At 42.3% G+C, this 14,212-nt stretch overlaps 3 protein-coding genes and 2 long non-coding RNA genes across 6 annotated transcripts; 2 read left to right on the forward strand and 3 right to left on the reverse strand.

Annotated features, from left to right (window-relative positions):
- Positions 1-1,139: 1,139 nt before the first annotated feature.
- On the reverse strand, positions 1,140-2,657 carry LOC138137843 (uncharacterized). 2 transcript variants are annotated; one of them, XR_011161893.1, is made up of 3 exons: positions 2,271-2,657; positions 2,074-2,222; positions 1,140-1,938 (listed from the first exon to the last, which is right to left on the reverse strand). It is a non-coding gene; the product is annotated as an uncharacterized lncRNA (long non-coding RNA). The 2 variants fall into 2 exon arrangements; XR_011161894.1 differs by having other exon boundaries at positions 1,140-1,911; positions 2,074-2,657.
- LOC138137844 (uncharacterized) lies at positions 2,501-3,128 on the forward strand. Its single transcript, XR_011161895.1, has 2 exons — positions 2,501-2,594; positions 2,652-3,128. It is a non-coding gene; the product is annotated as an uncharacterized lncRNA (long non-coding RNA).
- Positions 3,129-7,131: 4,003 nt separating this feature from the next.
- Positions 7,132-8,878, reverse strand: LOC138138200 (carboxypeptidase N subunit 2-like). The gene is made up of 2 exons (XM_069057989.1): positions 7,784-8,878; positions 7,132-7,732 (listed from the first exon to the last, which is right to left on the reverse strand). Exon 1 carries the CDS (start codon positions 8,820-8,822, stop codon positions 7,785-7,787), a length of 1,038 nt encoding a protein of 345 aa, XP_068914090.1. The 5' UTR covers positions 8,823-8,878; the 3' UTR covers positions 7,132-7,732; position 7,784.
- A 1,641-nt stretch (positions 8,879-10,519) lies between these two features.
- Positions 10,520-11,536, forward strand: LOC138138563 (carboxypeptidase N subunit 2-like). The gene has a single exon (XM_069058549.1). The coding sequence runs from the start codon at positions 10,520-10,522 to the stop codon at positions 11,534-11,536; it is 1,017 nt and encodes a 338-aa protein (XP_068914650.1).
- A 655-nt stretch (positions 11,537-12,191) lies between these two features.
- LOC138138483 (sulfotransferase 4A1-like) lies at positions 12,192-13,705 on the reverse strand. Its single transcript, XM_069058452.1, has 7 exons — positions 13,470-13,705; positions 13,286-13,420; positions 13,145-13,238; positions 12,914-13,097; positions 12,747-12,867; positions 12,603-12,697; positions 12,192-12,555 (listed from the first exon to the last, which is right to left on the reverse strand). Exons 1-7 carry the CDS (start codon positions 13,555-13,557, stop codon positions 12,274-12,276), a joined length of 999 nt encoding a protein of 332 aa, XP_068914553.1. The 5' UTR covers positions 13,558-13,705; the 3' UTR covers positions 12,192-12,273.
- Positions 13,706-14,212: the final 507 nt, after the last annotated feature.

Raw genomic sequence — 14,212 nt, forward strand, 5'->3', positions numbered from 1 at the left:
CCCTGTTGGTTGCGTTTCGCGCTACCGACAGTTCCTCTACCCGTTCCAAGAACTGGTTCACCGTCATTCCATTTTCCTCCCCGTTGAAAGATACGCCCCAGGTGTGAATTGGCACTAGTTTCGGTTCCGGAGATCTCGCGTGAGGGTGCACGTAAATGGGAGTAGTCGCGACGACTGGTGGCGCTTCCACCGTAACCGGGCTCGCTTCTGCTGCCTTGTCGTGAAGATCAGCTTCGAGCAACAAACATGTCGCGTACGCCTCATTTCTATACTCCGCATCTCGCTCGCGTCTCATTCGCCGAATGCGAAATGAAAGGTGCGTTAGACGGGTCTTCAACCGTTTGAAGATCATGTCTTCCGCCGTTCCTTCAAATTCTGTCAAAATCGTGCGTATGCTCTCAGGGTGTCCTCAATGGCCTGGACCTCGGTGTCGTGATCATACTCTGCGTCATGAAGTGACAGAAAGTATTCGTCCGGTCGACCTAGTTCTTTGGACAGAGCTCTCGCTAACAGTTTCCTCTTATCGTCCTGGTTTCGGCTAGTCGTGATGCCGCGTATACGCAATTCATACGTCAGCTCGTCAGCTAGTAAATGCTTGACCTTGAATTGTTCGTCCATTTTGACGAAGACTCACCGCGATTCCACGGGTCGGTAACGCAATAAAAACGCCGGTCAAAACACTACCAAAAAACAGCGCGCAACACGATAGTCGATTCCGAGAAAAGGTTTTTGTCGTCGAGGGTACAAGATAAGACCGCTACTCAAACAATGAATTCGCCGCTAAATTTCCGCTTCTCATTAACACACAATCAAAAAATTCAACTTTCAATAAACCTTTACCAACTCCCTTTGCTCCGATTGAAAAAAGTGACTGAGCCTCAATGAAGATGAACGATAAACGAAAATTTGTGGTTGCTCCAAAAAATCGAGCCCCACGTTGGGCGCCAAAATTTGTGTGACCAAAAGTTGGCCAGTGACAGCTCCGGGCTCCCAGGGGGTTTTTCGGGGCAGAGGGCGTGGGTTCGGATTTTTAAAAAAATGGGCGCCAGGCAGCTATTGTCTTGAGCTGGTTGTTGCTTGTCCAGCTGCCGGGACAAGTGCTCAGATCTTACTCGTCGAAGGTAAGTAAAAGCAAACGCTTTCTGATCGTTAAACAAATTTTGGTTTATTCGGTTACTGCAAAATTATCCACAGAACAGTATTTGGTGGTTCGGTACTGGTTCACACGAATGCGATAATGGTTCGCTTGTAACTACTAGATGAAAATTGAAAGATGCGGAACCAGTACTTTTTGGTGGCCTTAATATCTACTTTGGTCGTAACCAGAAAAGCTTTTCTTTCACATGTGACCGAATCTTAAACTAAACATGATATTCTTCGACGAAATAAAAGATGTTTTGATTCCTGATGAGGAACCTCCCGAACTTAGACTTCCTTCTGATCGAGCTAATTATTAAATGTAAACTTAATGAAACCCAAGGTCAAGATTGGGGTGTCACCTTGACAAAAAATTAAAATTGATCCTGATAGGAAAGTTTAAATCGGTGAAGTTCCGAAACGTTAAATTTGACTGAAATTTCTTTAAGTTGACACTGGAGATTGAATGAAAAGGTTCTTACAAAAAAATTCTAAACATTTGCAAAGTTTCAAAAAAATTTAGTGAACATACAAAAATTATGAAAGCGAGAAGCGAGAAATTCGAGGCGTTCCTAAATTTTGCAATGCCGCGGTAAAAAAATATGGCGACTTAGCTTTATGACGGGTCTGTTGTCTCCTCGAATAGCGTCCTTTTGACTTGCGGTGTGACCTTGGCGATACGGTGCTCAAAATAAACGATCGCCTCTGCGAACGATGTTCTCCAAAATGGTCGCCTCTGCGAACGATCTGGCTACGAATCGCCCTGCGAACGATCTGGCTACGAATCGCCCTGCGAACGATCTGGCTACGAATCGCCCTGCGAACGATCTGGCTACGAATCGCCCTGCGAACGATCTGGCTACGAATCGCCCTGCGAACGATCTGGCTACGAATCGCCCTGCGAACGATCTGGCTACGAATCGCCCTGCGAACGACCCCTTTCAGCGAAAAAGGGGGTTCTTGGCGCTAAATCGAAGTCCTTCCGGCACTCCTTTACTCAAAAATTTTCGGTACTCTAAAGTTGCGATACGGTACTGGATCAATTCATCCAAACGGGATTGACTCTAAACTGGATCGAACCACCCCTAATACATGGTCTTAGTGAAATGAATTCAAAATTGAACGATAATTACCTCTATAGTGCGAGGGGTCACTCGACCACGAACTCTAAAAGGCGCTTCGCTGGCGTCGCTTCGACGGCTCTCGACGAAGTGTCCGACTTCCGCATTTTTAATCTCGGTACCGCAGTCCCATAAATCGCGAAAATCGTCACGCGCGCGATTCTCGACCTTATTCAGTTGTGCTATAAGGCGGGCTGCGCTTGCGTGGTACTGCGCAATCAAAAATGTGCATTTCCGGTGGTACTACACGTGCGCGTGTCATGACAGGTGGACCGTCATGGCGTCGGTTTGTTTACCTCGAAATTATACCGAGCGGGAGAATTCAGATTTTGGACGGTATTGTGTCGGTAAGTCGTGCACGTCTATCCTGATGTTAATTGCCGTAACTCGCAGGTCAAAAAAAGGACAGGAAGAAAGATGGGGTTGAAAAGAAGGAGATGACTTTCCGGCAAGTTACTAAAGAGGAAAAGGGACCCAACATTGCCGTACGGTCACCTATCGCTGAGAAGAGAAGAAGAGAAAGTGAAGAGAAAGAGAAAGTGAAAGTGGGGTTCTGAAAGATAGGTTGCAGCTCGCCAACCTAGAGGCGTGAGGCCACCTCAGCCTGACATTTGCGGGGGTAACATGTGTTCTTCCAGCCCCCCCGTGGTGGCTGGCACAAATGACTCTAAATTGAAACTTTCCGCTTCCGGAATGAGCGACGTAAAAAACTTGAAGGCAGGGTGGGCGCGTCGCGTTGCCAAATGCCGTGCGTTAACTGCTAGTTCCGGGTCTTCGAACTGCGATCTATTAGCCCCGCGAGCATAAGTAGGACCTCGTGGCCTCCTACTCCGGCCAATCGCCATTGTGGCGTTTCGTAACGCTACAAACTCTTAATACATATAGGGTAAAAAACGCTTGGTTTGCGAGATAATCGACTAAAAAGTTTTACCATCAACAAAAGCAACAGGCTGGAATTTATTGATGAAACGTACAACCATAAAAAGGAGCTATTTATAAAAATTGTTAAAATTTCGCCCCCCTTGTTCAATGCACAGATGACCCCATAAAATACAAGGAATTCAGATCGTAATTGTTTTTACGTTTTTTGTTGGTTATTTCGCAAACTAAGTGTTTTTGACCGCATATGTATTATTGTTGATCATAGAATTAGCCCTGAAAATTTGTGGGTGGAATTTTGACAAGCCCTGTATTATAGCAGCGAATTACGATGTGTTGTCTCAAATTTCAAAGAGTTGAAATAATAAAAATACTGAGAAAAAGGAGCTTTCAAAACTATAGTTTCATGGAATGAAAAAGATTGTTTCTATATCGAAGCTGTAACTTTTTCATTTTAAGAGAAATTAGAAAAAACAACACCTGTTGAATAATGGGTTTTGTTTCTGTTGAAAATAAAATCAATCTAATTAATTGTAACGTTGTTAATTGGAGCGTATCCGATTATGATATTAATTATTATTCTGGTCATAAATATTGTTCATAATCGACAGTTGAATTTATATATTGCAAAATTGCACATTAAATGCTAATATGTACGTCATTCAATATAATTTGAATTAATTGTGAATAAATTTTTGAAAAACGATTCAATTTCCAAATGGATCCCGTCGACAAATTAGAATTCTACAAATTGTAATAAATTAACGATTCACCGGGAAATATTGTTTTTAGTCAAGGGAGCAAAGCTCGTAAGTGGGGAGGAGGTTGAAACAATTCGGTGTGGCTTAGGTAAAACGAGTCGAACCACGCTCCCCCCAGGAACTTGCAAAAACAGGGGAATCCCAGGATTAATCCAATTAGCAAAACTTTAGATAGAAGGAACGGCGTGAACTTAATTACCGGTCATTTCCACATATAACACCCTTTTTGCACCCCCGCCGAGTGTCACTCCGCCCCTCAAGCCCTCCCCAAATCGCCGACAGATTTAGCGTGGAGTTGCGAAATACGCAACGCAACCCTTACGTCAGTCATTTTCCGTGATGGGTGAGGGTCTCGTGACCGTTGTTTTTCGGGGATGATCGAATTACCGGCATAACATAAGCGCCCCTAAACAACGTAACGTAACGAAATTGGCCCCAATAACGTCGCCTTCCATTCGACGGACGTCAATTTCCGGAGGGGCGACAGCACCACCAGTCATGTTATTTCCGTTGTGTTTGTTCACCTGACGTCCACATAATCACGACTCGTCCATTTTGTTTCGACTGCAACGTCATGCACCTGGATCGGCGCGACGATCCGCCGGGAGGCGGCGATTTGCCTCCGTAATAAAAATTTATTGGGAATTTTCCGATGCGATGCGTTTACTTTTCACACTACACCGCCGGGAATGGTGATTCCGGGACGAGTCGACCTGAAAATGTACAAGGCGAGAAACACAATGGCAAGATGGGTGCTAAGGTGGCGAAATTCGACCTAAAACATGGCGTGGATAGGTTTACGACATAAATTCTTACGGATTTATAAATATTATGATACTACAGGGCGAGTTCAAGCTCACAGTCCCACGTATTTTCTTATGAAGGATCGTTTTGTAATTCAAGAACATTCAGCTAATTGTATGTCTGGTTGACAGCACATCGCAAACGGTATGAAATCGGTATGTAGCTATGCAACCAGATATACAATTTTAAATCGAATCTCCCCAAGAACGTACAAGTTTTCTTTGCACAAAAATATTTCCGGTACCTGTCTGTCTCGTTTAATAAATAACCTGCACCGGTAATCACCTCTAGATCTTCGCGGCAACGCTGGTGACTCAATCAAAGACACACAGCAGTATCTCTTTGAGTGGTGTCGGTTGTGGAGCGGCAGCATCCGGCCTAATTGTGCCCGCCGTTTAAGAAAGCAGCGCCTAACCTGCGGCGAAATTCTGGCGGTTTTAATATAAAGAGATTTCCCCCGAGAAGGATGAGTTATTCGCAGCATGAATATTTCCGCGTCGTTTGTAGAGCACTTAAAAACCGCAGTGACATCCATCAAAATCGACGTCAATTCGAAAGGGCTCCACAATCGATATTTCACCATTCCGGAGGAGACAAGTTGATCTTGATGACGACGTCCGGTAAATGCTCCGGGACGCAACCAACATCCCAGACATGAGTAATTCGGAATGGCGCGGCACGTTCCTTGTTTAATTTCGTTCCCGACGTTTTGAAAAATTGTAATTGCTTTATCTCCTTAAAATGGATTGGCCACTTGAGATTTTTTACGTGACAAGATTTATAAATGGGAATTATATCTGTATCTCGGCCGTTTCCCTCTGGTCTTGTCATTGCTCAAATTACCCGGAGACTGCACCTTTGCCTGCCCGCCCCGGATTAATCCGGAAGGCGCTCGCTTCACAGAATACTCCACAATACAGTTTTATTTTTTGTTAAACTAAGACACTAAACACCTAAACGAGAATTATTAATGTTTCCTATTTATATTCAGTGTCCGCTTCACTGCGCGTCCCTTTATAAAACATTTATTCTTGTCTGGACGTATTTTTTGCCTTTCCGACAGATGGCCGACCGCGACCTTGAAGCCTCACTGGCACGTAGTCTCTTGCGGACAGCCTGCAGGTGTGATAAATTGTAAACCTCGCTCACCTCAAACTTCCCTTATTGCAGAATGTTAATTAAAACGTCGACGTCGTCGTTTTTTTGTGGACTTGTTTAATTCCCTTCTGTGCAAAGCTAAATTTATGCGCGGCGAAACCGTAACGCCCGGCTCTCGTTAAATCGTTGATAAAAAGTAGATTTTGAAAGGGAGGTAAGAGAAGGGGTATTAAAGATTAACCTTAGCCGGCTTAAGATAAAAACCTTTAGTCTTTCAACCGGGAACGCTCGCAGTCTAGACCGACTCACTTTGAAGCGAACTCAATCTACAACTAGAAAAAATTGTTAAGTAATTAGCAGAAAGTTCAAAGCGAAATCCCCGTGGTTGGAAAATGTTTCAGCTCGTCACTTACAGCCACGAACTGAAATTCCGGAAGTACCTACTGGAATAATAATAGCACTATAATTAACACTACTAACAAAGTAACTTCGACTTCTTTATTTATTATTATTATTATTTATTGTGCCACCCACATTACACCAAAGTAACAAACGTAACATATGTTTTTCAGGTATTAATATTTATTAATTGATGTTGCATATTTTACTGTTTAAAAAAAAATTACATACTTAGACCCAATAAAAATCTTACTCTTTCGTCAAATTTTTTATTGACTTTTCTTTAAGTGTGCTCACTGGTAAGCAAATCTCTTAAAGTTTTTCTTTAAGTATCTCTTTCATATTTTTGGTTGTCTTGTGATCGATAAAGTCTGAACACATATTTGTCCTTCTCTCTTATTGGACCATCAGTCCAGGAACGAGAGAGCTTCTCTGCTTGACACCGTTTCTTGTTCATATCCATTTAGATCTTTTCCTTAAATTTATTGTTTCCTACCTAATTTTGTAACTTATAATTAAACATGTGTTTGGTACTTTTTTTAAAAGATTTTTTTACAAACGTTACCTCTTCCGTTCTTTTGGAATCACTAAATATGTATACAGGGTGATTTTGAATGTTGTGCAGATATTTTAATCACGAGCTACTGGCTTCATGTAGAACTCGGAAAAAATGTTTAAAAAATTCTATGTCAAAAAATAAAATTACATTTATTTTTTGAGCTACAATTTTTTTTAATTGCTTTTAGTCTTCTACGTTGTCAAACAACCTCGTAGGTAAAATTTCGGCACCTTTTAAAAATACACCCTCTATATCATATTTTATAAAACGTACACCAATGCGGTTTCTTTGTTTTAAAGCATATTTCCGATAGGTTACTTCGCATCTCATGACAAATAAAACAATTACCAAAGAAAATTATTAAAAAGCAGTAAACAACTGACTAATTTTTATTTGGCAACGTCTTAAACCTACCCTAACCCAATATACCTTAATTAACAATTTTTGTACAAACTGATTAAGTTCTGAAATAATTTAACCCCTTACATACTTTTATTTAACATATTTAAAAGATGACTTGTCTTTTTACGTCAAAATCGGAAAATCTCAAGCAAGCAGGTACAGGCTGTGCTTCCCCCTGATACAAATTGAAGACTAAGCCCCTACCCCCCGATAAATCGAACATCCACCCCTAATCCCCTCCGCCGTGCCGCAATTATCCCCTATTAAACCTAATCCCGCCTAGAAAATGCAAATGGCGACTTTAACAAAGCAATTCCCTCATTACAGAATGTGGCTGTGTCTGTGTCCTGCGGTGTTCCTGCTGGGTCTCCTGCAGGAGGCCAGTCCAGGTCCGGCCTGCAGGATCAGCGAGTTTCCGTGTCGAAATGGCCAATGTGTGCGTCTTAACGCCTACTGCGACGGAAGTGACGACTGCGGGGATCTCTCAGACGAACCGCTCTACTGCACAGGCAAGTACTTTGCTACACACGCACACGCTTAAAAATAGAAGTTGAGTCGGAGCCATGCGAAACCTGCAAAAAGGAATTTAGACGCAACGGGTCTCGGTGGTGACCAGAACTGACCTCAATTGCTCGGACATGATCTCTTCTCCATGATGATTTTGTTGTCGAGGCGGTTCTCGTCCAGTTTGTCCCTCAAGTTGGTAAGACAGTCACACTTGAATTTTTTGTTTCCAGTCACATTGACTTTGCTGGCGAGCGAGGCAATCTCGTAAGGTAGACACAGCAGTCGATTTCTTGCCAAGTTCAATTCCGACATTGTGTTCATGTTTTGGAAAGCTCTTCGGTCGATTTCGGACAGGTTGTTTTTGTCCAAGTTCAAAATGTGGAGTTCAGTCATGTGCGCCAGATATCTGTCGATCTTGGTGATGCTGTTTTTCCTCAAGCGCAACCTGTAGAGAGAATCGATACCGTGGAAGGCCTCTGGGTGGATCTCTGTGATTTCGTTCATGGCCAAGTAGATACTGGTGTCAACCAATTCGGTACCATTGATCTTGTGGCTGGTTTGGATGTTGGCAAAAGCTCTCGCGGGAAGTTCACTGATTTGGTTCTTGCTGAAGAAGAGATGTGTCAGTTTTGGGGTGTTGGAAAACCACTTGTTGTCCCACTCCATCAGTTGGTTCTCATTCAACTTGATCGTATGCAGATTGGGCATATTGTCGAATGCTTCCGACTCGATAACTTCTATTGCATTCCTCTGCAACCACAACACTTCAATCGGCAAGTAATTGAACACTCCGTTTTCTATTTTGGTGACGTCGTTGTCTTGCATATGCACCACTCTCAGAACTGGCAAATTCATGAACGTCCCAGGAGGAATCCTTCTAATTGCGCACTCCTTCAAACGCACTTTCTCGAGTTTGGGTAGATTCCTCACAGCTCCTTCGTACAGTCGCATCTGTTTGGTCCACACCCTGATATTGACCACGTTGGGGAAAAGATGCTGGTCGATGTACGCCACATTCCTGTACGTCACATCTTTGACCGACTTCTTCGACTTGGTTTTGAACCACACTTTGCCCACCGCGAACAAGTATCTCTCCGTCAGCACCACCTGGACCAAGAAATGCAAAACCACACAAATTATCAACGGGAGTCTCATCGCGATCGCCCACTGGAATCATCTGGCGCCCAAACTGGAATGGTCTGTGCGTTTAACATTTCATCGGATGACCCAATTAATTAAAATAATTAACTCTGCAACAGGAACGCATTTCGCATCGAATAAGGAATAACGGGAAAGAGATAATTAAGTTATTTTCATCAATTTGGCATTGACACACTTCCATAAATACGAAGCGTTTCAAAGTATCGTCGCATCCAAATTACTCCATATCGAGATGTTGCATTAGGGAAAAATTGTTTGATTGGTTTGATTTTGTTTCGTCAGGTTAGCGTCCGTTTGCTGATTTTTTTTATCAGACTAACAAGTGAATCCAGATCAGATCTCCATGGTTACAGCAGCATCGAGATATGTAGAAACTGCTATGTATGAGGCGAGAAATGCAAATTGTGATGTGCGATTATCGATTGGGACTTGAAATATACACATTTGTATTGTCAAATAAATTTGTACGTTATGAGAAAATAACGTCAGTTCGGAGATTGCTTCAGACGGTGATGGCACAAAAAGTTAATTCGAAAGCGATGTAGGGCATGAGAGAAGAAAATCGATTCGTAGATTGATTCGTGCAAGCGTACAGAGTATTACAAAAAAAAGTGACTGGTTTTGAGTTGTCTTCTCGTACCAAACGATTTATTTTGTGCGTATTACAAAATTTTAAGAAGCGAGTGGGTTTTATCAGTTCTAGGATTTTGCAGTTTTATTTACAAAACAAATATTTTTGCCACGAATTTTAGGAAACTCGTGGGAGTGATAATTATCTGTATCATTATGAGAACTCAAGGTTAATGTACAATAAAATTTAATTGAAACAGCGGCGTACTTAGTCACGTGTTAAAATGCAAGAGAAACGAAGTCACAATGTATTACTTTTACAGAAACGCAATTACAAGCCAAAATCATTTTCATAACGGAGTGAACAAGTGTAGAATTGTTTTGTTTTTTTCAAAGGCAAACAAAAAGCTCCGTAACTGGAAAAAATTGTATATTTATAGTTATTTTGGCCCACCCTTAGGTATATTTCTTTTTTTAAATATATTTTATTTATGTATTTTTGGAATATTGTTCACTTCTTTCTTGTGGCTCTTAATGTATTTGTTCTACAAAGTCTAAAAGCCTTTTTCATGTTCTTTGTCGGTTATATACCTAACTTGACATCTGTCAAAGATAACCTCAAAATTTACAATGAATCAATGTTTTTTAAGACTTTGCTCGAACGAACACGAAAAACGTTATTCAATATTCGTGCGCTGTCACTTTTCAAGTATTCGACCTGTTTTGCATCACTCGGGTGACACCTCGTGCTTCAAATTTCAACCTCATACTTTAAAAGTAATCTGACAGCCCTACACATATGAAAATAACTATTGTCAATTTGCCCTGGAGCTTATTTTGCTCTCAACAGTTACAACTCTAGAAAAATCACCATTTTTACTAATCCTAGATTTTGAACGCATTCAATGAGAAGCTTTTAACATTGTCCCTCCAGTTAAAACAACGCAAGATACTTTGTCGGTTGTTTTTTTTCAAAGACTGCTTTGTCGCAACACTCTCGCCCGCCTCTGACCGCGATAACGCAATAACATCACAAAAATAATTGCATGACCTGATCCCAATAACCTCCATGGCGATATCCCAACCAGCACAAGATTACTTTATTCGTTCGAGACCGAATAATGGCATCGCGCGTGTTTCTTCTCTTCGTACTCCTCCAGTTGGTGCAAAGTGACAAATTGCTCTTCGAACAGGGTAAAATGCGATTAGGCACGCACGGCAGGAAACGGAATTACTACAACGTCCACCACATCGACGAAAAATTGATCGGACAAGGACACCAACTGGTCGTCGTCAGAGCCTGGATGGAGACGGTGCATCCAGAAGCTGTGAGGAACTTGAGGAGTCTGGAGAACCTCGTGATGGCGAAGTGTCACATCGTGAAGGTCGAGAACAAAGCGTTTGTCAATCTGCCAAATTTGACGGCGCTGAGACTCAACGATAACGACATTGGCGAGGTCAAGAAAGGGGTCTTCAACGAGCTTCCGATCAAGGTGTTGTCGCTGCAGAGGAATGCGATCAAAAAGATCGACAGTGGAGCTTTTGACGATATGCCAAATCTCTACAAGATCAAGCTCAACAGTAACAGGCTCAAGAGTTGGGACTCTGCTTGGTTCAAGAACTGTCCCAAACTGACGGAACTCTATTTCAGAAGGAACAGACTGAACCATCTTCCTGCTTCGGCGTTTGCCAACATCAAAGGGACCCACTTGGTCGATGGGGAGAGAGTGATGGACACTAAGATTTTCCTCAGCAAGAACAAACTCGGCACTATCACTCCCGAGAGTTTTTACAATCTGGAAGCGATAAGTCAGTTGTATCTGGACAGGAACAACATCACTGAAGTTCCTGGTGGAGCCTTCCGCGACCTTAAAGAAATCCACGTGATTTATTTGGCGAGGAACAAGATCGACGAAGTTAAGGACAATGCGTTTCCCAAAGTCAGAAGCATCGGAATTTTGGACTTCTCCAGTAATTTGTTGGAGTGTTTGCCTTATGGACTTGTGACGGTTGCTAACATCACTAATCTGGAGAAAAACAATGGAAGTTGTAGCTGTATCAGGGACTACAAGGCAAGATTGGAAAAGGAGCAAAGGAAGAATGAAATCTCGTACGAGAAGGAGGATTGTCCAGAGTAGATGCTGCTCAGCACTCACTAGTTCGGAAATGTGATAGTTTGTGTTTGACAAAGATTTGTCAAAGTGTTTGTACAGTGGAACAGAACGCATGTGCCAGAATTTCGAGGAAAAAAATAAATTATTATAATATGTGTTTCAAATAAAATATATTTTGTTAGTAAACATAGTTGAGTAAGCCAAAGACAAGGTTAAAATATTTGGAGCTGTAAAAGGGATAATAAGACAAAAGTGTCAGTGGTAGACAACCATCATTATATATCTGTAACGTTTTGCGTGTAAGTCGTCCTTGCTCCTCTAAAACATTAAAACATCACTTATAGATTCATTTTTGTACGTCAAACCCAGCACTTTTTTCCTTTTAAATTGAAAAATTTTGGATTCTTGGGGTGCAGCGCTCGTTCCTGCCTCTTGTTGTTAAAATACGGCGTTAAGAAAATCGAACACAAAAACACATTTTATCCCCGAACTTATATCCCCATCCCTCAAGCCGCCTAATCCGTGATGGAAGTAATTCCGAAACTTATCAAAACTTCCATCAATACCAACTGTTTTGTGAGAGTTCAGCAACAAATAACACGAATATCTTTCAAATTTCGGGCTAGATATACGACCTAAATAGTGTTATATTTTCGGATATTTCGCATCGACCACACTGTCTGGTAGAATCTTTATTGATGGTAAAGCAAATTTTACAAAAAATAAATAAAGCAAAAACAGTAAATGAACAAGGGTAGCGTTCAGACTTCGTAAGGATATTCAAGCGTGATGTTCGCCAGGCGGTTTTCGATCCATGAATTAATCAGCAGGTGCAGTTCTCCGGAGAAGTGATTGTGCCAATGTCCCACTTCTCCCGCCGTGACGAAGTCGTCATCAGCCTCGGCATCGTAAAACGGCGTCTTCATGTCTTGAGCGTTGAAAGTGTTGTACATGGTGATGGTGTCCTTTAGATCTGCTTTTCGTTGTTCGGTCACCTCCACACCCAAAAATCTGGACAAGCCTTCCAGAACCCCTTCCATATCCTGAAACACAACAGTTGACGCTTGCAACTGGCAAAAGAGCAACTTACCCCGACTAAAGTTTCGTAAAAAACGACTCGGACGTTGCCTTGGTCCTTCAGTAGCCAAGCTTGCTCCCCGTGTTGAAAGTATGGAGAAAACGGTACTGCCAACAACATTTTTACCGGAAGGAGTTGAAACGAAACGAAACTTACTCATTTCGCGAGTTAGCAAACGCACGAAGGTGTTCAATCCAGCCTTGAACTTGCGGGTGCGGCGGTGGAGGTTGTACAGGGAGACGGCGACGTCTTTGGGGTGCCGTATGATGTGTATTATCTGGAAAAGGTGCTCTGAAAGAACTACAACAAATCCCATCTTTTACCTTGCATCCCGCGGTCAACACGTCTTTGGGAAGAAAATCGACGTGGAGGTGTGACCTGATCAATCTCCTGTCCTTCATGTCCCGCAAGATCTCCAACGAAGAGAGGAACGAGTGTATGGAGAGTCCACCGCTCAAGCTCTGATTGGCCATGGCCAAGAGGTTCTCGCTGACCAGCGCCTTCGACCTAGAACATGCACTTTGAAATAGAGGACAAGGTTTGTAAGCACTTACTCCAAGAGGGGGACCCGGGCCACCAGTAACCTCTCCTTCCTGGCGTCTTCGATGTTCAGGTAGTGGAGCAGCAGCCACGCCAGATTCACCACACCTGGAAATCATTCTGTTACTCTAGATCCAGAAGTGATGTGTTCGTACCGGAACAAGGGAATCCTGTGATGAAGACGTCATTTGGACGGACTGGGAAGTTGTGATAGGTCAACGCGTGCTGCATGTACTCCCGCGGCATTACCATATTTGGCTCACCCACCCTCACCATGCGATCCAAGTCACCTGAAAAAAATCACAAAAGTGGTCTGGATTTTGAAATGTGCAAATTTACCTGAATAGGCTTTCGACACTTCGGTGCCGCGTGCGTTGTCCACGTCCCGAATGCGAAATGGGACACAATCAGGAAGCGCTTCGGCCATTTTGACGAGACTGAACTAAATGTTGATTTGACGAAGAGTCGATCCAAGAAGTCGCTTCTTCACGTGATAAAAGAAATTATTTGTTGACCTCACGAGACGAGATAATGAGACAAATCAGCGTGGCACTACACATGCGTTCAGTTTTCTTGCCGCGGTTTTTTAAGGCTCAATTGAATTATCTCTTCTCGGCGTGTTGTTCAGTTTTTTCGGGACTCTCTATACAAAATCCAAAAAAAATCAAAAATGTGTTGCTACAGATCTGAGACTCAAATATACTTGATTTAACGATGCTAAGGTTTTGATGGCCTCAGGAAAAAATCGGATACGAAAATGTGTACCACGAAATATGGTAATTTTTGAAATAAACGGCAATCACTGGGGGATAGATCTGGCAAATAAGAGGTTGCTTCAATGTTTAAAATCAAGATTTTGGACGAGAACCATGAAACTACAGCTCTTGTAAATACGAGTGCTGACTTTGTTTCAGTTTTCCTTTTCTTCTTTCTTTGTTCCGTTTGGAAATTAATTTAGTTTAAAATTCCTCTGTTGGTATCAATTGAAAGCAAAGTTTTCGCAGTTTTCCGCGAAACACCACCAAACACATTTATGTGGTTGGTTTTTTGCGGGGGAGATAGTCGAGGAACAAGTTTTTGTA

Source organism: Tenebrio molitor, chromosome 9 (genome assembly GCF_963966145.1).
Source record: "Tenebrio molitor chromosome 9, icTenMoli1.1, whole genome shotgun sequence".
Classification (NCBI taxonomy): domain Eukaryota; kingdom Metazoa; phylum Arthropoda; class Insecta; order Coleoptera; family Tenebrionidae; genus Tenebrio; species Tenebrio molitor.